The sequence below is a fragment of the Zootoca vivipara genome, chromosome 1 (assembly GCF_963506605.1).
Source record: "Zootoca vivipara chromosome 1, rZooViv1.1, whole genome shotgun sequence".
Lineage (NCBI taxonomy): Eukaryota > Metazoa > Chordata > Lepidosauria > Squamata > Lacertidae > Zootoca > Zootoca vivipara.
In genome coordinates, this window is record NC_083276.1 from 89,652,727 (window position 1) to 89,676,736 (window position 24,010).

The following is a 24,010-nucleotide window of genomic DNA, read 5'->3' on the forward strand; positions in this document are numbered from 1 at the left end:
CACATACCTTCTGCAATTGGTTTTGAAAAAAGCTAGGGGGAGATTATCTCGTTTCCCCATCTAAACTCCAGGTAGATCACATCTTCCAATAGACTGGCAGAAGGGGGGGCACCCTCCCCCCACCCAAAGCCTAGCTACTGGGGAAGTATGGAGTGAGTTTATGCACATCTGTGCACTGTGCCCATTAACCCTTCCCTGGCTGAGGGAGAAGCTTGCTTGCCTTAACATATCTTAACTACAGGGGAATTAAGTTAATGTTGGTTCTTTTTCTAGGAGTCTAGAATTAATTAGCAGGGCCACTTTGTATAGAGATGGTGGGATGATGTAGATTCAAATGGTATGGCAAAGCAGCTAAGTTGTCCACTGGTTTAAACATACCCTTATGTACTCCTAGGTAAGACAGCATCTTTTACCAGCACTCCTATCTGCAACTTTGGGATAACAACTCTGATCCTACGTTACAGGGTTGCTGTAAGGATTAAGAAGGTAACCTAAGAGGGGCTTTAAACACTCTAAAGCAGTGCTTCCAAAACATTTTCTCATGGACCACTTGAAGGTTGCTGAGAGTAGACTGATTAAGGATTTTTGCCTGTTGTAGCAACTATAATGTGCTAGGCTGGCTGCAGTATGATTTTTAATTGTATTTTTATTGTTCCTTTTGTTTTCTATATATTGTATTCCAATTCATATGCCATAGATTGCAAATTATAATTCAGTAAGAATACAATATAAGGCATAAAAAAACCACTAAAAATCAACACGACTATTGATGTTCCATCTCCAACTACAGATCCAGAGCCATGCTGCAGACCACCATGGGCCATAATTTGAGCAGCTCTGCTCTATATAAATAAAATAATTAACTGTAGGAACAAGCAGCAGGCTTACTGGATGCTTTTTCTGCATTCATACTGAAGCTGCTCAATCCAAGCATGCAGACCTAAACCAATTCATTAAAAATAGCAGCATGGTTTGTTTCCCTGAGTGACTGGCTCCATGAAGTGGTAACGCTGCCATTCTCAAATCCTTAAATACTTCATATTCACATGACATTTTGGTTTCATGAGAAAATGGGTAAAATACAACAGTATGGATTATCACTACCACAAGACCAGGTGTATTTTTGTTCTCCCTCTTTAGTATGTGTATATGTGCCATTTAAATTTTGTCTAGCTCCATTTGCCAAAATGAAATTGAAGAGAAACTTGACAAAGGTTTACCTCCAATAAGCAGCAGCACAGCAGAAGACTCACAAATGTCCATGGAGGCAGAAGACTCACAAATGTCCACAGAGGCAGGTGTCAGATCAATGAAGCTTGCATTTTCCTCTGTAAAGTCAAGAGTGGCAAACTCCTGTTCTCTTGGTAGGTTAAGGTAGGATGTTCTCTCTCTCTCAGACAATATGCATGCTTTCTCATCTGCACTCAGTTCTGAACTGGAAGTGGTTTGGCGTGAGCAAAATCCTGGCTCCTCCCGAGACAGGTAAAAGGTTTTCATTTCAATTTCAGTGCTACCGTCATTGCTGAATGTTTGGTATGAGGGCTCCTGGTGAATATACTCACAAAAACAGGCATGCTGCTTAGAGATTGCCAGTAGCTTTGAACAGCCCATTTCCTTTTGATGCAAATAGCTGAGTGATTTCCTTGAAGAACCAGCAATCCCTTGGAAGCCATATCCAATCCCCAACATGCAGTGAAAAGCTTTGGATGAAGGTTCTGTTGTCCTAGCCAGTTGTTTCCACATCTGAGATGGAAAATGGTATTTCCACAGAATACAGCTTGGCCTGGTATTAGAAATTCCTCCGCCAAAGAGCAGCATGGAATCTTCAAATATTAAAGCTGAGTGTCCCACCACTTTAGGAGGCCCGTGACTAAACACAAGCACAACATAGAACAAGGAACACAGATCAGTAATGTTTGTGCTGATGAAAATGAGGTTGGATTTTAGTTTCTGTTTGGTCAGCACTATATAGCATCAATAATTACATAATATAGAGGGAACTGCACTGAATGAGAGTATCTGAATGTATAACGCTCCCTAAATTGGCTGTTACGGATCATTATGCAATAATTCTTGGTCAGCCCAAGTTGAATGTACAGTGGTACCTCCGGTTGCAGACAGGATCCATTCCGGAGGTCCGGCCAGATCTCAAGGTTTTCACAACCAGAGGACCGCTTCTGCACATGTGCACTTGGCAGAACCTGGTAAAATACTTCCGGGTTTGCCGCTTTCGCATCCCGAAGTTTATGTAACCAGAGGGTTATGTAACTGGAGGTACTACTGTACTTTCTTTTAAAAAGTACAAACATTTGTGAAACTGCCCTAATTTTAAAAAGGTACCTCCTCAAAAAGTCTCGGCCTGATTCTGACAGAAATGTGTGTCTCAGTATGTAAATGTAATCCTCCCTTATCACAGCATTGTACCAGCAATTTTGCATATCAGGGCCTGACTTCCCACGGCAACCCACTAGCGCATCTTCCAGAACAGGAGACCTTGCCCCAGAAACGCATTAGAAATGCCTTCTGCTTTTCAACAGCGCTCTTTGGATCACAGAGAATGTGACTAGAATGATGGGAACATGTGGATTATTAAAGCATGAGTTCAACAGCTTATAAAGCAGAGGTGGGGGACTTTTGGCACTCTGGATGTTGCTAGACTACAACTCCCACCATACCCAATGAACTGGACACACTAGATGGGGCTGGTGGAGGTTGGGAGTCTCACAACATTCCCTTAGAAAGGGAACCAACTTGCTGTTCCACAAAGTACAAATGCAGCTTAATCCACATCCCTCAGAGGCAGCCGTCATAGCTGCCTAGTTCCTCAAGACACATATTTTTAACCTTTCTAATTTTGGGTAGTTTTATCTACTCCATTCTCAAATTGCAGCTTGCTGAAACTGCTGGTTAATAGCTCTCAAAAGATTTTACCTCGTTCTGATATTAGACCAGTTGGCAGCCATGAAATCCCACTTCCAGAAGTCTTTTTGTTCACTCAGACCCATCAGCCCTCCAAACAAGTACATGTTGTTGCCATGAACCACAGCTGAGTGGCCATGTCGAGGGCCTGGGCTACCACCGTAAGATACAGCTGGTGTCCACTGTTTTTTATCTGAAGGAAGAAGATTGCAGTCCATTTCTGTTTCAACATAGGGGCAGGGAACCTTTTTCAGACCAACATCTACATTCCCTTCTGGGGCTTGCATGCCAGTGAGGTAGGACCAGAGACAAAAATCAACAGATGTGACTTCAGGCTGTGCACAGTTCCCCAGATCCAAATCATTTCAGGTGGTTAGGTGATGTTTAATAAGGGTTTGCAAAAACCTAGCTAAACATATGGTTGGGAGGAGAGCAGGGGGAGAAGCTGTGTCTTGTCCCCTTTCTCAATGCAGAGCAAGAGGGTTCAATCCTGCAGAGTACTCCCTCACAAGTGCCTTTACTACAGGAATACAAAGTTAGAGGTTTCTACATATACACAATCCTTCAAGGCATGCAAATGACATCCTGTTGCCATTACACATTCCAGACAGTCATAAGCACTTGAGGAGGGCATGGAGCAGGGCTCTTAGAGGTGTGGCCTGGGAACAATCTAGAGGACCAGGTAGAGAGGCTTGAAAGGTCATTTTTGGTCCATAAGCTTGAAGTTCCCCCATCCCTGGTTTAATTCAATACCCAGATAAACATAGAGCCGAAGTCAGCTACAGGATTGCATTTTCATTCTAGATGTTTCAAATGGGTTTTGTATCATTAACCACCAGACACTTCAGTAGGGATGCGGAGCAGGATACAAAATTCCCCTACCCACTGCTGGCTACTTTGACAGAACTGTCCACCTGCCAGTCACATGACACCAGGGGATTCCGTTTCAAAGTAAGAACCCGAAGTACACTCTTAAATTCAAGCTGTGGCTGCAAAGAATCAAAGGAATTTCTAGCTGTTTCCTTTCTAACTAATTGGGTGGTTGCTAAATTTGAAACACACACACACACAATACCACTTTGACAGGTGGGTAGGGTGACAGAAAAAGTGCAAAATTCTACCAGCAGCTGGAAAGGAAGAATTGGAAGTGCACATAGAGTGTACTACCAATTATTCATTTTCAAGATGGCCCTGCAGGTTTACCTGTCCCATGACTGATGCCGTATGACACGAAGTGATGGGTGCAGTTTGGGCCAAATCACACCACAGCCCAAGGAGGCAGCCTGATAAGCTTAATTAGGAGCACAGGCCAGAGGTTCCCCACTGCTGGGTTGCAGTAACATGCCTACAGAGAAAGCTCAAGTTACTTACTTAGACATAAAGTCCAGAATTCTTGAGAAGCACCCTTAAGGTCAACGTATCCGCCATACATGTACATGATGCCTTTGTAGACGACAGCACTGTGGCCCTTCCGATTAACTGGAGCCATTCCCTGCAGAGGATAGTAATGAAACAACTACCATTAACGGTTGTTGCCATCACATCTATCCAAGCAGACCCCGCCCCCTTACAGCTTCCACTTAAGAATGCATTCAACAATTCAATGAAAAATGGGGAGGATATAAGAAGTATGTTCAAAAATACTGTAACATACTAACAACTATGCCAGCTTTCGAGTGATAAAGAAAGAAAAGGAGTTGGGAAAATTAAGGATGTCAAATGATGTCAGAGTGTAATAGATAAGTAATATGAAAAAAGAGTACAGTGGTACCTCTACTTATGAATGTTTCTACTTACGAATGGAGCTCCGTCCGCCATCTTGGATGCGGTTTAGATAGGGTTGCTTCTACTTACGAATTTTTCCCCCAATGCATTCCTATGGGATTCGACTTACAATTTTTTTCGACTTACGAATGTGCGTTGTATTGATTTATGTACATTCGTGGTCAGAAGTATATTGCACAAGGCATTGACAGGAAGTCTCTTTTCTTTTTTCTCAATTTTGTCTTCGTATTTTTTCTCTCCCCCCCCCCTCTTGATTTTATTTAACAAATGTTGTGATATATCAAGGGTTTATGTCATAGGAAGATATTATTCAATAAGAAATAATAAGAAATTAATATATATGAATGCTGTATCTGTATTTTGGATTATGGAAAATGTAGATATATGTATTATTAAATGAAAATTGAAGAAAAATGAAGGGGGGAAAAGAATGCATTCACACTGGCCTTGTAAAACACCAGTAACCGACACCTTTATTAACATCAGTAAAGCATTTCTATTCGTACAACCACTTGATGGGTATGGGACAGGGGCTTGTTCTCAGTTGAAGGAGTAGAGAAAAAGCAATGAACAGCCATGAGAGTTACTCATATTCCATTGCACTGCATAAGCAAGCATAGTGGTGCCTCTGGAAAGGGCATACTTTCCAAACATTTCTACCCAGGAAGGCAGAGTTAGTTACATGGTCACTCTACTCCAGAATCACCTACTGCTATAAAAATTAGGTAACAGAAAAATCAAGTCCAGAATTAGCAGTAGGAGCACTTCTAATAATAAATAGCTAGTGCAATGAAGTGCAAGAAATGTATTGTGTCCATGCAATTTTTCCACCAAAAGAAATCATCCTAATTATAATAATAATTTATTATTTATACCCCACCCATCTGGCTCGGTTTCCCCAACCACTCTGGGCGGCTTCCAACCAAATATTAAAAACAGTACAGCATATTAAAAACAGTACAGCATTCTAACCATAGAGAAAGGCATCATCTAGGAAAATAAACCCCTCTCGGAAATGGATGGATTAGCAAATAGTTGATGGGGGGAGGGAGGGAGAGAGAAAGGGGGGGGGACCTGCATGTTAAAAGTGGCAATTACATCATAGTTGAGGCTGTGCCTCAGATAATTCACCAGAAGCAACAACCCTCAGAAACAGTTGCATGTTTCCTTCAGGTTTATTTGAGTATTGAGTCTTCAAAGTGCTTTCCCCCTGAAAAAAGTGATAATACAACACTGTTTGCAAAGCTGGTTAGGACAAAGTGTGTCTGATGGAGGATGAAAGCAGCTTGGAAGTTCTTTACAACATAGAAATAAAGCTCTGGTACAGTTTCACAGGAGAAAAAGTTGGAAAGGCAAGGCTGCCTCTGTTCACCCTTTGACTAAGCCCCTTGCATCACTACTACTGCTGCTTAGGAGGGGAGGCAGTTCAAAACTTGAAGGAACAAGTACAGGCTGCCCCCACTACACAAGACCTTGATCCTTGATGCTAAGAGCTGCCTGAACCTAAGCTCTTGGTTGTGTGTGTGCTTGTCTTGAAGTGTGACAGCCTGCACTTCCCTAGTGTCACATGCTTCCAAATGGTATACCTGGTTTTCACCAAAATATACATGAAGAAACCCTGGTATTTATTAATGAAAAATCCTATAGCTACCCTTTAACATTATCTGGGAAGCTCATAATCTGTAATTAGTAAACCGTAAGTAATTTGGTGTAGAGAGCAGTTATAAATGTGCTACATATAACCAAAGAAACACTTGTGGGTTGCATCCAACTGTGTTGCTAAGCTGGCAGTAAAGTCAGTAGAATGGGGAAGGAAGCCATTTTCAGCCCCCCCCCCAACCCTAGTAATATGCTCCAGTGTGCTGGGGGACCTTTCAAAGAAGATTTTGAAGGGTGCCAGAGGCTGCAGGGAATGAAAGCTGCTGGAAATTGCTTCCCTCTCCGTATTGACAAAGGCCAAGCGATACAACACTCCTATTCTAAGATCCAAAAATATACATGCTATATAGACTATTTAGGAATATAGAGGTAATAAGTATCCCTCCTCTTACAGTGAAAAAGTGATACCAACAGCATAAAATTACTCTGCTGCTGCGTTTCCCTGGATGAACCCAGTCTGGAACAGTTTTCAGAACATATTCCTAAGCAAGCTGTTGGATCAACAAAGCAACATGTTTCATGTATGATTCACACATTTCTGTTTTCCAAATTTCTTACCTCACTCTCCCCTGCTGTGAGTTGGCGCTCCATCCACTTAGCTGAATCTGCAGTTCCAATAAAATATCAGTTACAATACTAACCACAAGAGGGTACTCCTGCTCTACTTTTAATGTCATTGAACTTTGGAGATGGAAAGTTGTTCAGCTCTCCTTAACAGCAACTAAGGTAGTTTTCATCTGTCATGAATATCGTCCAAAAGTGGCATCTCAACACAGTGTTTTGTCAGAAGTGACACTGTGGCAAAAAATAAGTGCCCATGGCTCAGTGTTTTGCATATTTAATGCTACAGGTTCAATCCTAGGTATATTCAGTTATTTTTCTTTTAAAAATGATATAATGGCAAAAAGCGACCTGGGGGAGCCACTTTGAACCAGGATAGACAAAATTGGATGAGACAGACCACTGATTAGACTCACACAACACAAACCTAGGTTACGAGTAGCAAGTATCAATTACACAAAAAGCGTAACCGGCTGCTGTAATCAAACACTAATTTATAAACATATAACACAGAATAACTTAAATAACACAACCATAAACATCATATCACTCGTGATTCAATCCAACATCAGTTCAATGTATGCAGTCATATGTTGTAGTTCATATTGGGTATCCATATGACATATAAATTGGTTCAAAAGTACTTCCAAATGGATGTGTAATACTTAATATTTTCTTGTTGTTCACCGCTACCGCTATGGAATAAACCGCTAACTGACATCGTCAGGCACAGTATATTCCTAACTATATATATTCCTGATAGCAGTGAACAAGAAAAAAAATCTTAAGTATTACACATACATTTGGAAGTACTTTTGAACTAATTTATATGTCATATGGATACCCAGTATGAACTACAACATATGACTGAATAAATTGAACTGATGTTGGATTGAATCATGAGTGATATGACATTTATGGTGGTGTTATTTAAGTTATTCTGTGTTATAAGTTTATTAATTAGTGATTGAAGTTATTCTGCGTTATATGTTTATAAATTAGTGTTTGATTAAAGCAGCCGGTTACACTGATTAGACTCAGCTTCCTATGGTCAAAAAATACAACCATATATTTATTGTCCCCAATCCAAAGAAGTGAGAATAGAAGATGATGAATGTACTGTTGTTATGATGTTGTAGTATTGGCTGGTAAGGCTTTGTGTCCCCACCCACCATCCTTGGGAATATATATATGCAGAAGATCTCGTTTTGCTTTCTCATGAGGCCTGGACCTAAGAAATGTTTTGCATACACTATAGCAAAAGAGCAGACCCCTGGTTCTCAGCCACAAGCCAACTATATCTCTTCTGTAATGTTTGAAAGGTATTAGTATGCCATTAAATTGGCTTGAGGCTTCTGGCTGCAATTCATGGTTCCCAGGAACTGATCAGATGTGCAGTGATCCGTGCCAACTATACAGAAAAGACATGATCAACAAATGGAAGAATGCTAGGACAGTCCTGACCCTAATACTCAAGTGTTCTGTCACAAATATATAGCGGAATTACAGTACTAAATTTGTGTTTAGTGAAACATTGATTCCAACACAAAGGTAGTTAAGTGGATTTCTCAGCCTCCTCCTACTCATGTATTTTTGCTGGGTAGATTTGCTGTGAATAAATCTATAGTGAATGAGACACGGGGAAGCTTCTTGTTAAATAGCCTGGTGTTTCTTTTTCTATAGATATGTTTACCTGAAATGTTAAAACATTCTTTAGTTCAAATGGATTGACTATTGACCTTACTGGAAATCTGATGCTTCAAGCAAGCTCAGGCAGATATAATAGCAAACAAGGCATGTCAAAAGATTCTCACCTGTCTACTCCACCCAAACAGGCTGCCCTACCTACGTATTTATCAAATCTATATGCAATCCTGTTTAAAGATGTTGCTTGTCTAGTTCCATACCAGTGTCATACATCCAAAGAGGATTCTTTCTCAGTGTGAAAGCAGAATCCACCATTCCACCAAAGATATAGAGGATACCCTGAAAGTAAAATAATGATTTTCTTGTAAAACATACTTGTATCTTCTGAAGTCAAATGCAATCAAGTGAATTCATTGTAAATTTCAAATCACAATCTAAGCTGCACTCCAGCAACAGACATGGAAGAAGTAATGATCCCATGCACCATGCTCTACACATACATACCCCCCCCCAAAAGAAGCCAAACCATACTCCAGTCTGGCCTGCAATGAATCCTCAGAAGTGAATGTTGCATGTTTCAATGGAGGGAGGCACAGAATGGACGTGGCACCCTTCACTGTGCCAACTTTTGTGACTGCAAGCACACTTAAATATTGAACACACAGGAATTAAATCCAAAAGACTTGCTTACTAAGTGCAGACCCCTATAGCCACTTCAGGTGGATAGTACTGTGGTCACAGAACATTTATTACAATATTTGTTGGCAATGAACCTTTCTGCAAGGTGTTAAAGCCTACAGCTGGAGTGAAGAGCCCTTTTCAGCCCGAGGCCACATTCCCTCGTGAGCAACTTTTGGGGACTACGTGCCAGTGGTGATGAGAGGGCAAAGCCAGTGGGGCAATGGATTTGACAGGAGGGCTACATTCCTGTAATGCAAAATGCCAGGCAAGCCAGAGACATTATCACCAGGGGGGGGGAGAGGGCATGGAGCAGTACCAGTGAGAGGGGAGGCCTAAGAGAGCTTAAGTGCCAGGTAGGGTGGCCTAGAGGGCCACATCTGGCTCCCAAATGTGTTTCCTCATGCTTGGCCTATAGGAATGACAAAAAAAATTAATACACTATTGTGGGGGGGTATCTAGAATGTCTACTGAACAAACAATAGTTTTAAGGGGGCTGTGCAAATTGATTTGTGGGGTGTATACTTGGGGCTGGTTTAAAATGTTATGTTACCTCCACAGAGGCTACAGAAACGCATCAGGTATAACATTTAAAATGGGTAGTGTCAGCAGTCACAAATATTACTGAGGAACAGGCATGGCAGATGCTGCACATACTAAGCTGACACACAAGATAAGATCTTTTTTAAGTGTCTGTTTGCCAGCCAGAGCCCCACATAGATGTGCTTTTTGACAGCTTCCACATAGGCCAGCTGTAAGTTTTCTAATATTTAAATCAGCCCTAGTAGGAAAAAATAAATTGAATGTTACTGAAAGGAATGTCCTCCTATAGCTGACTGGCTGTTTCACTGCCATTCCCTCTCAACGAAACAACCTTGTCACTAACTGAGAACAATATGCCCAAAAACGCCACCTGCAAAATAACCCCATGGTACTCTGTTCCTTATTTCAACCAAAAGAACAGCAAACTATCATCTTACTGTATTAACAACACTACCCACTCACTAATTCAGTTAAAAAACAACAACAACCATACATATGTTTGCAAGTGTGTGTTTGTTCAACAACGCTTTGTATTTATAGGTTTATGTATCAAAAATGTGATCAGTGAAAGGAGGCCCTCAAAGAACACAGTAGCTGAACTTCTCTAGGAAAGAAGGGCTGTTCCCTTCCCTTCTAGAGTTCTTTCTGCTAACAACAGTTACTTGACCTGTAGGAATACACATACCTAGCAGGTTCCGGGGGGTGGGGGGAGTTTTGCTGCTGAAGGAAGAAGAAGAAGAAGAAGAAGAAGAAGAAGAAGAAGAAGAAGAAGAAGAAGAAGAAGAAGAAGAAGAAGAAGAAGAAGAAGAGTAGTTTGGATTTGATATCCTGCTTTATCACTACCCAAAGGAGTCTCAAAGCGGCTAACAACCTCCTTTCCCCTCCCCACCCACAACAGACACCCTGTGAGGTGGGTGGGGCTGAGAGAAGTGTGACCAGCAGCTGCATGTGGAAGAGCGGAGCGAACCCGGTTCCCCAGATCACGAGTCTACCGCTCTTAACCACTACACCACACTGGCTCTGGAAGAAGAGAATAGAGATTCTTTCCCTGAAGCAGAAGTCTGAGCCTATTGGGAAACTAAACTACAGAACAGCACCAGCCACACAGACTATAATGGGGAAATGACAGGTGGAATCTAGACACATTAAAAAAAATGTGGAAATGCTTTTTAAAGAAGTGTTTTGAAAAATATATTGAATTTGCCATAAGCTCACCATCTAGTGTCACATTTGTATAATGCACTTAAAATACACACAAACATATTTGCAGCTGTATAGCTGAGTCCACAGTAGCAAAGAAGATCTAGCTACAGTATTATAGAGGACTAAATCAATTCAAACTTGCCTGATAATCCACCATTGTGTGCTCCTCCAGTTCTTCAGGGCCATCTTCTGAGTTTTCCAGCCTCTCCCATTCATTATTCTCTAGAAAGTATTTTGATTAAAATTGTTAAGGTGTGAAAGGGACCCATGAAATCACCTAACCTGTGTTTCTCCCAACATGGAGCAGTTATTTATATCAAGCACTGTTAAAGTTCCACAGAGATTAAGTAAGTAAAACATGGACTGTCATCCTCTGTGATGCATTGAAGTGGATACCTCTGGATCCTTGTGTATTAGAAAACAAGGCAAGAACTTCAGCTGTGTGGACAAGTTTCACAATGGCCAGTCTGCAGCGCTGGAGAATACTGGCTCCATCTGCTTGCACTAGTCTCCAACAAGACTGCATGTTATTGGACGAATGCAGTCTCGGTTTGCATTTTATTGAGTCTCTCTCAAACAGTTGCTGGCCACAGATAAAACACATGGCAGAGGCAGAAAATGCACATCAGAAATATGGGCTGCCACCAAAAACAGTCACCTCTTACCAAGTTTCATCCTTTCCCTCCATAACCATAGTTCACCTTACGGTACTTAGCATGAGAATGCAGTGAGACTTCCTGCCCCTCCAGTGTCAGCTGATGTAGAACAGCAGCAAGGAAATGCATGTATTTTACTATATGTTATAGAGGCAGCGGGGACTGGACATATGACATTTTGGCAGCAGCCCAATTTTTGATAATGTATAATGTGTAATTAAACCCTGTATTTATCCCATGGCCTAGTACCCTGCAACTGTCCTAGGATTAATATCCACAGATACACAGAACACAACAATGTTCTTCAAAATCCATTTTGGATAGTTGCCACTGAGAATTAAACCCCACCTCCAAATTCACAAACTTTCAGATATAAACTCAGCATTCTCCTAGTTTCTGAAATGGTAAAGACATAAAAGCTGTTGCACTGGATCACTCAAGAGAAATAGCAATGGTCTCTGAACAGGTATGTTCACTTTTCCTTGTCAACACAGGAAACCAAGGGTATGGTTTACCAGAAAAACAAAAAACATTTGCCTGCAAGTGCCACAGGTAGTCATCATAATACTTCTGCATTGTTTTTATTTCCATAGGTGGGAAAGGTTTGTGTTAGCTTTCCGTAAAGGTGGGCTTGAATGAAGAATCCACATAACGATCATTATTATCGTTACCTTATTAGGGTGATAAAGTTAATTCATTCATCTTACTTTGCTTACTTGGATTAGGGGAGGGGATCTGCTATAGAAAGAAACTGGTGGAAATTTCATCAGGTTGTCTCGGGATAATTGTTACCACCAGAAGAAAAAACAGGTTTGTTTGAATACATCATGTAGATTTGGTTTAGTCAGTGGCATAATGATACATGTAACTACAATATATGACTTTTAGACAACATCTGAAGGCAGCTCTCTATAGGAAAGTTTTTTAATGCTTGATGTTTTACTGTGTTTTTATAATTTGTTGGATGGGTAGGATACAAATAAAACGTTGTTTACTACTACTACTACTACTACTACTACTTAGTGAACAGGAAAACTTACCTATCTTGTATCGCCAGAAATCATTCAAGATAGTATTTTGCCGTCCACCATAAACATAAAGGAACCCCCTGCAGATGCAGCAGGCATGTTTGAATCGGTCACGTGGAGAAGATTTGCTCTGTAGTACTGGCTTCCATGAATACTCTGCTGTTTTTCTTTTCATCCCTGGGTTAGCTGGAAGGCATACCCATGTCAAGATAATTTCTCCAGAGTGTCACAGTCCTAACCTGAAAACAGGAAGAGAAAGTCAAGACAACAAAGATGGTTGATGGAACATACTAGAATGCTAGAACCTCCAGAAATGACCAAAATGTTGCTAGGTTCAAATTGGCTATCTAAGGGTTTTATTATATAAGTTAACTCATGCACCATGAGTCTCAGATCTGTAGACTTACACTGGCTTTACTGAAACTTCTCTCATTGATTAAATAAAATAAAAACAACACTGTCCAGGAGCCAAACATTAAAGACAGTTCTACAACAATGGAAACAATTCTTATTATTTGAGCCTGCTTAAGTAGATAAGTTGGGGACCCAGGTGGCGCTGTGGTTAAACCACTGAGCCTAGGGCTTGCTGATCAGAAGGTCGGCGGTTCGAATCCCTGTGACGGGGTGAGCTTCCGTTGCTTGGTCCCAGCTCCTGCCAACCTAGCAGTTCGAAAGCACATCAAAGTGCAAGTAGATAAATAGGAACCGCTACAGCAGGAAGGTAAACGGCGTTTCCATGTGCTGCTCTGGTTTGCCAGAAGCGGCTTTGTCATGCTGGCCACATGACCTGGAAGCTATACGCCGGCTCCCTCGGCCAATAATGCGAGATGAGCGCGCAGCCCCAGAGTCGGTCACGACTGGACCTAATGGTCAGGGGTCACTTTACCTTTTTAAGTAGATAAGTTACTCTGTCTGGATGTCTACTCAGATATCCAATAATTTAGTGCGGAGAACTGTGAAGGAAGGGTACACCACACAGGGAAAAGGATCTTCCTGTGTAAAAATCTGACAACAGTATCTCATTTTGGCATTGAAAGGGGAAAACAATATCCTGTTCTGGGATTAAACATGCAAGACATTGTTTAGCACTGTATTTCTAAAACTGCCTAAAGCAGAGTTGGGGAACCTGGAGCCTTCAAGATTTTGTTGGATTACAACTCCCAGCAGGAACCCAATAATGTTTGGAAGAGTCACAGATGCTCCATCTAAATGTGCACTTGCTACCATGGGTGTAGCCGGTGGGGGCAGGGGGCATTTGAAGTTCTGCCCACCCCACCCAAGCCTCCCCCTGTTAACAAAAGCCTGCCCCCACCAAGAACAATTCTGGCTATTGCCCATGCTTGCTACTGTCCAGAAAAATTAAATCAGGGGCCGCTACAGATTTACAGTCTAAATAAGGAGAAATGAGAACTTATTATCAAATACTATGCAGAAAAAGTAAGAACACAAAGCATAGGAAGCAACAGTGAGATGATGTAATAACAGGAAAATGAGAAATGTAAGTGGCTGTCCCAAACAAATGAAGGTTTGGTGGAGATTTTTAAATGCACTTTTTTGTATAATGACATTATATTATTATATTATTATTATTATTATTATTATTATTATTATTATTATTATTACTTGTGGTGGAACTGCCCACAGCTTCTGGATAATAGCATTTAGCATCACTTCCCCAATAACTGGGTGAATGGTTGTTCCGGCACTGGCTCTGTTGTCACTTTGGAAAACAGCAAGAAGGGAACAAGTGCATAAATAGCTGGTTGTGTTTTTTATTTATTTAAGCTGTAGACAGGGCCGTCTTAAGTATATCCGGCACCGTGGTGCAAAGCTCCCTCCGGCGCCCCCCTCCCATTTCCCAGAGTTTTTTTTAGGGAGGACAGCAGCACTGCTGGCGGGGCTGGAGGAGGCGGGCAGCGGCTGGAGAGCTGCTCCTCTGGCAGAGAAGAGGCAGAGGCTGGACACAGTGCCTCCCGGCTCAGCTGGCCGCTTTGTGCCGTGGTGGCCGCGGCAGACGGAGGCTCCGGGTGTGGCGCTGCTTTGACGCGGCATGCCAGAGGCGGGCAAGGGCTGCAAGCTGATGCCAGGAGGCAGCCTCCGCCTCTTCCCTGGTGCCCTCCAGAACTTGGTGCCCCAGCGCCCCACACCACTAGCCTCTATGGGTATATGGGTAAGGCGCCCCTGGCTGTAGATCACCCGTTATGCACAGATCTTAGGGCTGTTCACAACATAAACATTCATGTTGGTAGCTGTTGGGACAGAAAGAGCATGTCACTGGAAGAGCGCAGATTTTTAGGGCAGAATTGCCAATTGACAGTTTGCTTTACATAAGAAGGTAACACAACACCACAGAGCTAGCAGAGGGTCTAAAGCAGGCATCCCCAAACTTTGGCCCTCCAGATGTTTTGGACTACAATTCCCATCTTCCCCGACCACTGGTCCTGTTAGCTAGGGATCATGGGAGTTGTAAGCCAAAACATCTGGAGGGCCGAAGTTTAGGGATGCCTGGTCTAAAGTGAAGGACAAATTTGCAGATACTTGGACCCCTTATTAATGGGAAAGTTACTCCAGCACTGATCCTACCTTTGGTGCATGGGATGCTACGGAGACATGTCTCCACAGATTCATTAATGTTTTTGATGATGATTCTATTATTTGCAACAGAAGTACAAACTCAAAGAGGAAAATGGATAATGTGACAAGAACAGCAGCACTCCAAAGTTTGTTAAATATTATTATAGTTTATTGCCACAACAACAACAACAAAAATTTTCAGAAAGAAAAAGAAATAGAGAAGATTTTGACAGTGAAAGATCAACGCAGTAATCAACAAATGTGCGAAAGGGGACTAAAAGAGGGAACAGAATGAATAAATATTGAAACGACAAGGTGCAAGGACAGTCCAGTCCTAACAAAATCTAACTCAGAAGTAAGTCCAACTGAATTAAATGGGGCTTATTTCCAGGTAAGCAGGGTCAGGACTGCATCCTAGATTAGGAGGGAAAGCACTGTGACTCAGTAGAGACAGAGCAGATAAATATATACAGTAGTCAAGAAATAAATAGTTTGAATTCATCAAGAATTACTGGTACTACTTTTCTGATTTGAAAAACAAACAAAACCTTACACTGTTTGCTCAAAGGATAATACATTGCACAAAATCATCCTGTAAAACCAGTTTTTGGCTTCCATTTTGGCAAAGCAACAGTGGCCAAGAATGTTCTAATCACATAAACCTTTGGATAATTTCAGGTTCTTTGCTATAAAAATTAGTCACTGTATGCTGGATCTCTTACCATCCCCTGGGCACTGTGGGTTTGGCTATATACCTAGTCAGATGTGTTAACATGTGGTTAGGTTCGCTGCCAAAATTGGAACTGAAACTTCTAGTTAGTAGTCAAACTCTCTAGACATGCCATTTGTCACCATTTTTAACATGGCATCCATCCACGGTGGATTTCTTATGTTAGCATACACAAATAATCAATAAGTATGCTTTCCTTTCTGAGAGAATTGGCTCCTAGAGAGATTGGAACCACTTTGTGAAGTTTACTGGGGCTACACCCCCATTTGTCTCTGGCCCCTACATGCAGCCCCCAGGTGGCTGCCCATGAGGGAATACTGAAAAAGGTATCCACCTCTGCTCTAAGCATTAGACCAGGCATCCCCAAACTGCGGCCCTCCAGATGTTTTGGCCTACAACTCCCATGATCCCTAGCTAACAGGACCAGTGGTCGAGGAAGATGGGAATTGTAGTCCAAAACATCTGGAGGGCCGAAGTTTGGGGATGCCTGCATTAGACCAACCAGTGAGTAGCTGGAAAGCCAATATAATCAGATTTAATCACTTACCTGCTTTGCTGTTCCTTTCTGCATTGTTTCTGTGTGTCAAAGGTATGTGGCATTTCAAAAATACAGTTCAGCTAAGAAATTATATGCCCTTTAATACTGCACTGCATACCCAAATGTCACCTGAGTTTGATCAGACTCTCCTGAAATCCCAGTTACCTTGGAAGCCCATGAGCAAAGGAAAGTTGTGAAAGAACCCTAGCTATTTCAAGAAAGCATACTCTTCCTGGCCCACTGACTTCTACACAAGTGAGCACCAACAGCCGGTGTGAAATACCGTGTTTCTCATATTATAAGACATGTCTTATATTTATTTTTTCCTCAAAAAAACACACTATGGCTTATTTTCAAGGGATGTCTTATTTTTTTCCTCCTCCTCCTGCCGCGGCCGGCATTGCTGCTGCGCCTATCACTATGTCTTATTTTCGGGGTATGGCTTATATTCATTGAATGCTTAAAAATCCTGCTATGGCTTATTTTATGGGTATGTCTTAAAATATGAGAAACAGGGTAGCAGGCAGGCTTTTAAGTTTGGAAGGTGTTGCATGCCCGTTTAGCTATTAATAATCCCCTAATGGTCTTGGGCAAGTACTGTTTCTCAGCTTCACAGGCTTATTTAGATAACTGGAAAGCATGCTATACCACTATAAAGTTCTACAGAATATATTACAAAGCACAGGCTACGGTCCTGGCAGATTTAAAAGCAGACAACTGTTCTGCATTAGTTAACAGAAAGTGTCAGTCACAGTTTGCAAGTCTACTCTTATGACACTTTATTTTTGTACTCCTGGCTGTGGTGGTCTCAGATTTCCTTCCGATTAATAGGATGTCACTGCCTGTTTCTCAACAGAGAGGCAAGCAGGACACAAAAAACGCCTGTTTCAAAACCAACAGTGTTGCTCCTCCGCTCTCCCCTCCTTTCCATTAAGGGGAAGAGGGGTGGCTGTAGAAAGTGTGTTAAAAGGGCCCGGCCTGTTAACCCTCCTAATGTCCCAGTAACATAAACTAAAACCCAGTGACTGCACTACACCCCCGTAGTACAGTCCTGAAGCTTTTTCCTCTCTCTCTCTCTCTCTCTCCCCCCATGCCAGGGCTCAGCTGTGGAGCAAAAGATGGCAACAACAGAGAAGGGAGTGCCTTCCCTCACCAATAAACAACTGTCAGCAGCTGCCAAGCAAGTAGGATTGGGGAGGAGGAGCAGATCTTGACAGCCAGGAGTTGTGCCTCCTTAGTGAGAAACTGAGCACTGCCTTTTCCTTGCAGCCTTAAAAGACAAGTCCCAGATGGTTGAACCTGAAACCCATCCTTACAAAGATATGCAAACGGAGAGAAGGCTGGAAGTGAAGGGGGGGGGGGAATTGGAGGACGCCACAGTTCCCATCCCATCTCCCCCCCCCTTCCCCTCACCCCATATAATAAACACAATAAGCTGGAGGGAACAGGAAGGAGACGGTCATTGGGACTACAGAACAGAGCTCTTTATAAGAGAAATCAAAGTTGCACGCAGCTCTCTCCCCGCCTCCAATTCTTTCATTCCTCCCTTTAACTACCTCCTCAAAAACGAGCTGAGGGAGAGGCGGAAAGCCCCACAGACTGAAAGGAGGACATAGGAGACAAACATTCCTCACCACAAACCAATATTATTAGACACACCGGGGCTGGAGTGAAGGTGGGGAGGGGGCTGTTAAAAGGGAACAGTTCACCACCACACAACAATGCATTATTATTATTATTTTTAACTTCGAGGAGCTGCAGTATCAAACCAAAGTATCACTAGCTGCAGTCATGTATAAATAAGCGCAGGCGAGGAAGTCCAACCAAGCTCTGCTCTCCCTACCCCGCCCGCCCGCCCCGCGCCCTTTCCTCTGCCCCTAAGAGACCAACATGCTCTGCTCCTGCCCCTTTTGCCGGCAAGGCCCGCAGCCCCCTCCCCTAACAAGACACCCCCTCATCCTTCGCACGCTTTCCCCGTTATAGCTTACGGTACTTGCCCACGCTCGCCTTGGGCGTTCAGGAAGGCGCGTGCCCGTCAGGGAGGGCGCGCCCCCGCGAGCAACTGTTGGCCCGAGGTCAGGAGGAAAGGCGTCGCCTCAGCCGCCTCCTTCGGGCCCCTCAGCAGCTTGTGCTTGAAGGAACCGGGGCGGAGAGAGATACTCCGGCTCAAGTTGACTTAGCGCGGATTGATGTTGCGGTGTTCTCTCTCTCTCTTTTATACACACAGACACAGAGAGATATTTCGGGGCATGAAATTTGAAGGGGGAGAAGGAAAGCACACTTCGTGGGGAATATCATGGGCCATTAATAAGACGAGAGAGAGCCTGCTTGAGGGTCGCGCTTCCAGACCCCCCCCCCCCTTGCGCCATCAGCCCTTACTGCTCAGGGTGTCTAAACGTTAAAGGAGGGTTGGCTCCTTTAAAACACACGGGGGGGGGTGGAATTTCCTTTTCTGGGGAGAAATTGCAATCGGGGCAAGTGTGTGTCCTATTGAACTTCTGAGTACATAGTGTAAGTGACATAGGTGGAGACTGTTAATTGGGGCTGGATTTTTTATACTGTATTTAAAAAAGACATTTTTTTTATTGTATTGTATCCTGCCTTCCTGCCAGAGAAACAGGCCGCTAGGAGAAAACTAGAAATTTAAATGTACTGTCATAAGGGGGGGCACACCTAAACCTAAGAAATTAACTGCTCCAGACAAGGAGGCTCATGCAAACCAGCCTGGCCAGTGCAGAGCCTTAAAGACAGTACTGGGCCATTAAGGGCCATTGGCAATGCAAAAGAGCCGCCCTCCCCACCCCAGCTCATGAGGAGTTGGAAGAGCAGGAGAATTGGCAGGTTACCAAAGTGATGGAGGGATGGCGGAGAAAAGTGTCTTTACAGGAGGCTTGGGATTTTGGCAAGAGGTGTACTGGGAAGGAGGAGGAGAACAAAGGTTAGAACTATCTTGGGTGCTGACTGGAGAGGCTGTAACCCAGAGACTGGGAAACATGGCTGGCTGCTCTGGACTCAAGCTGGCTGAAGCTGTGGGAGAAGCAAAAAGAGACTCTCTGGAGATGTAATGCTGTGGATTTTCTTTCTCTCTGTGTAGATTCAGGTTTAAATAGGTGTAAAATAAACCATACATCTTAAAACACTACAGCCTCTGCCATGCCCTGAATTCACAATGGAAACACGACCCTGTAGCTGTTTTGCTACAGCTCAGCTCAGCAGCTCAGCTCAGCAGAGATTGGAGGGGCATGTAGCAATACAATTACAATCCCTTAAAACAGAGGTTTTCAACCCTTTTGAGTCCACAGCTCGCTTAACAAACTACACTCTTTCTGTGGCACCCCTGTCCTCTGGGCAGCTGCTCAGGGCCGTCTTAAGCACCCCTGGCGCTGTGGAGCGACGGATCCCTCCGGCGCCCCCTGCCCCGTTTCCCAGCATGGTGGGTGGGCAGGCACAGCGCGGTTGCCGTGGGCGCAACTGCGCGGCGGACCGGCCGGCCAGCGGACGGGTGTAGCTCGTGGTGCTCTCCTGGCGGGCCGGCGCCGTGGTGCCGTGAGCCACCCAGCCTGGCCGTAGGGCTGGCCCTGCAGCTGCTACTGCCACCCCTGGTCTCTGAGCTGCCCAATCCCAAAGAGAGGTGCTTCCCAGAGGCAACATTAGCTTCTGGAGTTCATAGCCAGGGTTGCTGCAATAAACAGCTGTGCAAGCCTTTGGGAGGCAGAGACGCAAGAGGGCATCAGAGGGAGGGAGGGAGGGAAAGAAAGAAAGAAAGAGGGACAGAGACCAGTGTTGCCCACGGCACCCCAACTATCATTCAAGGCACCCCATGGTGCCACAGCACACTGGTTGAAAATCACTGCCTTAAAGGATCAATCATAAAAGAAAAGACAAACAAAACATAGCACAAGCAGCAAGGGAATAGTCAAATGAATTCCAAAATACGAAAACTAAGTGGTATGAGACTGATTTTACTTCCCAGGCTGTATGCAAATACATAATTTTAAAAGACATATCCTTACAAAATATGTTTCCCACAGGTGAAAGAGGGATGATGCATATCTCCCAATTAGCACCCCTCTTTTTAAAAAAAGTATTCAGTTTTTGAAGGTGGGGTAGCTATTGTCAGTTTCCAATAGCAGTTTCCAATGTGTGGAAGATTAGTCCTATAAATAGCAGGGAAAGGATGAGGGTCAGAAAACAAGCAAGAAAAGGAAGAAGAGGGATAACTTACAGATTTATAATCAGGGTGTGCTGTAGCCTGACAGTAAGCGCTGATGGTTAACAGCTTCCAGGCTGAGATCTAAAGAACAAAGGGCATCGAAAGCAGGAAGACAGCAAAGTACAAGGTTCTGGAGACTGTGGAGCAATCAATAGCCAGCTTGCTAAGAAATGACTCCTGTAAGGAAAATGTTAGCAGCTGTTACGGTAGGCTCCTTACTGCAGTCTCTCTACCTGATTGTTGTAGGGAGGCATCTTTTCTTTAGCCATTTAAGGTTTTCACAGTGGTTATTATATTGCCTCCACTATCAGAGGCAGTAAGTCTGAATACCAATATGTGCAGAAGAGTTCCACACGAGTCTTGCTTGTTTGACTCCTCACAGGATCCTCTTCACATCAAGAACAGACCTTTCCAACCTTTTATTTTACACACAATTTATTTGTCAAGTTCTGTCTTCAATCCAGATTTTAGCTGGGAAAGCGTTTCCTTTTTCCTAAACACACTTCTCACCCTTCCAGCACTCCATTCATTTCCATGTCCAAAGTGATTTCTTATGCCCTTGCTAGAGTTCCCAACTGGATTACATTGAGGGTGGGGTGGGGGCACCTGGCCTAGAAGTGGAAGAGGGGAAAAACACTGGAATAGGGTTGGGAACTGTACCCTACATATGTGGGGCAGGGAAGAAGGAGCAGAACAGAGAACAGAACCGCCAAGGCATTCTCTTGAGTTAGATAGGCAGAAATGAGATCCAATTCCAGGCCTTTGTGACTCATCATTGAGCCCCTTCATTGTACCAGAAGTTTTTCTTGTAAAGACTTCTTTCCCTCCCGGCCTTCCCTGATCCATAATACCAAACACTGCTTTTATTTGTTTGAATTAATCCTGTTTTTTGGTTTTTACATGCTTTTATACTGTAATTTTACCAGGTTAGTGTTGTATTATTGTTTTAATTATATTGTTTATTATTTTTGAATTTTATAGTATGTAGAGTTGTGTGTTTTTCTAACCATTGAGCCATTTATAAATTATTGTAAATAAACACATGAATAAAAGTTCACATTAATTGATCCTGAAGCAAATACCGTACTGGACCTAGAATGTATATTTCAACTAAAAGAGAACTTTTCAAACCCTAGGAATCCTAGGTCTGCTATACCCAGCCCAGTGGATTTTGTCCTTCAAGGCAGGAACTTGACAATTTAAGGCAGTTTATTGAGGTCTTTGCTGTAGTGATAAGGTGCTGACACTTCCCCTGCAGAGAACGCATTTGACTGCTTGGGATGTATCACACATTCTCAGCATACATGCTATCTCTGGACTTAACATAATGGATTTAGTTACGGTATTTCCATCCAGTTCCAAAACTGTCAGCATGGAATCTATTTTGGATCTTATTAAGTTGGCTGGGGACATAAGCCAAGGCTGCCAATCATTTCTTCTGATTCCAGATCTTCTAGTATGTGCAATCTGGCATACAGCAGATACTGAAGGAGTTAAGATTTGGAAGATTCAAACCCTGCCATGCATGAATGAAAAACACTCACATTCACACTGAGCAGAAACATGGAAAAGTTCCTTCCAATAGCACTCCCTCATTCCTTACAAAGGACCACCCTGGAATGGCCCCCCAATCTTCAGTGTTTCAAAAGGTGGTCCTCTATTGCTTAAAGGGGTGACAGTAATAAAGCCCCTCCATGACAGTTGAGCAACGTCAAGTGGCTGGATGTCAACCCATATGTTCAAGTTCCTGTTTTATGTAATGATGCTTTTTTGTTGCTTTCATATCTTTAAATATCTCTCCCAGCCCTGATTAAATGCAATATGAGATGCTGAGAATCTCACTGGCTGTAAAATAAACTGGGATACATCTGCTGCTTCTCTGGTTAGCAAATTCAGTTTTATTTTGCATTTGGGTGAAAAAGTGTTTAACATTTCAAATGACTATGTAAAACACTTACAAAGGAAAGCTCCCAAGGCTGTTAATCATATAGTACATTTCCATATAAGAACAGATTTGGAAAAGATCTATCTGCACTTGCCCTGAGTTTATAGAGTAGAATTGGTATCTTGAAAATGAATGGGTCATTTATATTCTTAGAGATCTCCCTGCCCATGTCCCTCAATTTTATTTTAAGAAAATTGATGTCCTGTTTCATAAATCCTTTTGGGGACCTGAAAGAACGCTACACATTCATTTTAAAATATACAATTCCCAGTGGAACCTGGAAGCTCTTGCCTTCATAATTATCAAGTACCATAATGCTTTTTCATGCTTTTCTTCTGATGGAGGTGACTGAATGGGCAAAGATAGAAATGTCACAATTAACTTATTTGGAAAAGTTAGCATTACTTTATCTGAATTTCCCTAAGACCCCAAACCTAATGGCTTCTGGGTTGGCCTGGAAATCAATTAATATTTCCTTAGAAGCAGCCCCTTTCCCCACATGGATCTGACATTGGCCCATCGCATGCAACATTAAATCCTTATTTAAAATCAGCAATGCTTTAACACTCACAAGGACTTTGCTTCTCCCCCAGGCCTGACTGTGCTACCACATGAGGGAGAAAACAAGCCAGAAATAAGCTAGTCATGACATGTGAATCTAGGCTTATGATCTGCTTCCTCCAAACAAACCATGAGTAATATGGTAAGAACAAACCTTGGGTTCCCCTCGTTGTTTGTTTGGAGAGAAGAAAACCACAAGCCCTGATTCACATGTTAAGACAAGCCAGACTCTGGCTTGCTTCCTGGTTGAACAGTCAAGCTTCTAGGAAGAGTAAAGTGCTCACGATCATTAAACCACAGCCTATGGTTTAATGTTGTTGCGTGCCAGTCCGGCAACTCTTGAAAAACTCAAGAGATTTGTATTTGAAGCATGTCAGCTGTATAGGCTCGATTGGTATCTCTGCTTATTGGATCATATAATCTTAAGAGCTGCTTCAAGCAGAATTGAATTTGCCTCCTAATATGCTAAGGCAATATTTACAATTGCAGTGTTGCTTGAATTCTGAATCATGTCCTGAAGTCCCCTGCTCATTTTTTTCAGGTGTGGTCTGAAGACATTCAGGAAAACCTGGTCCATATGAACCACAGATATCCTAGGTTTGGGAATATGTGGCTCTGACAGATGTTGTTGGACTCTTAACACCAAACCCTCCAAGTGCCCCTATTTTCCAGGGACGTCCCTGATTTAGAGAAGCCATCCCAGTTTCTGATTTGATCCCGGAATGTCCCGCTTTTTCCTTAGGATGTCCCTATTTCATTGGAGAAATGTT

General features: G+C 42.9%; 1 protein-coding gene across 4 annotated transcripts; it reads right to left on the reverse strand.

The window, feature by feature from the left end:
* Window positions 1–513: 513 nt before the first annotated feature.
* On the reverse strand, window positions 514–18,694 carry LOC118091588 (ras guanine nucleotide exchange factor F). 4 transcript variants are annotated; one of them, XM_035128712.2, is made up of 8 exons: window positions 18,519–18,694; window positions 12,692–12,918; window positions 11,138–11,217; window positions 8,832–8,910; window positions 6,922–6,968; window positions 4,291–4,411; window positions 2,932–3,112; window positions 514–1,870 (listed from the first exon to the last, which is right to left on the reverse strand). In XM_035128712.2, the coding sequence occupies exons 2-8, from the start codon at window positions 12,852–12,854 to the stop codon at window positions 1,159–1,161; spliced, it is 1,383 nt and encodes a 460-aa protein (XP_034984603.1). In that variant the 5' UTR covers window positions 12,855–12,918; window positions 18,519–18,694; the 3' UTR covers window positions 514–1,158. The 4 variants fall into 4 exon arrangements, with proteins under 4 accessions (XP_034984603.1, XP_034984604.1, XP_034984598.1 ...); XM_035128713.2 differs by having other exon boundaries at window positions 18,510–18,694; XM_035128707.2 differs by lacking the exon at window positions 18,519–18,694 and adding an exon at window positions 16,531–16,797.
* Window positions 18,695–24,010: the final 5,316 nt, after the last annotated feature.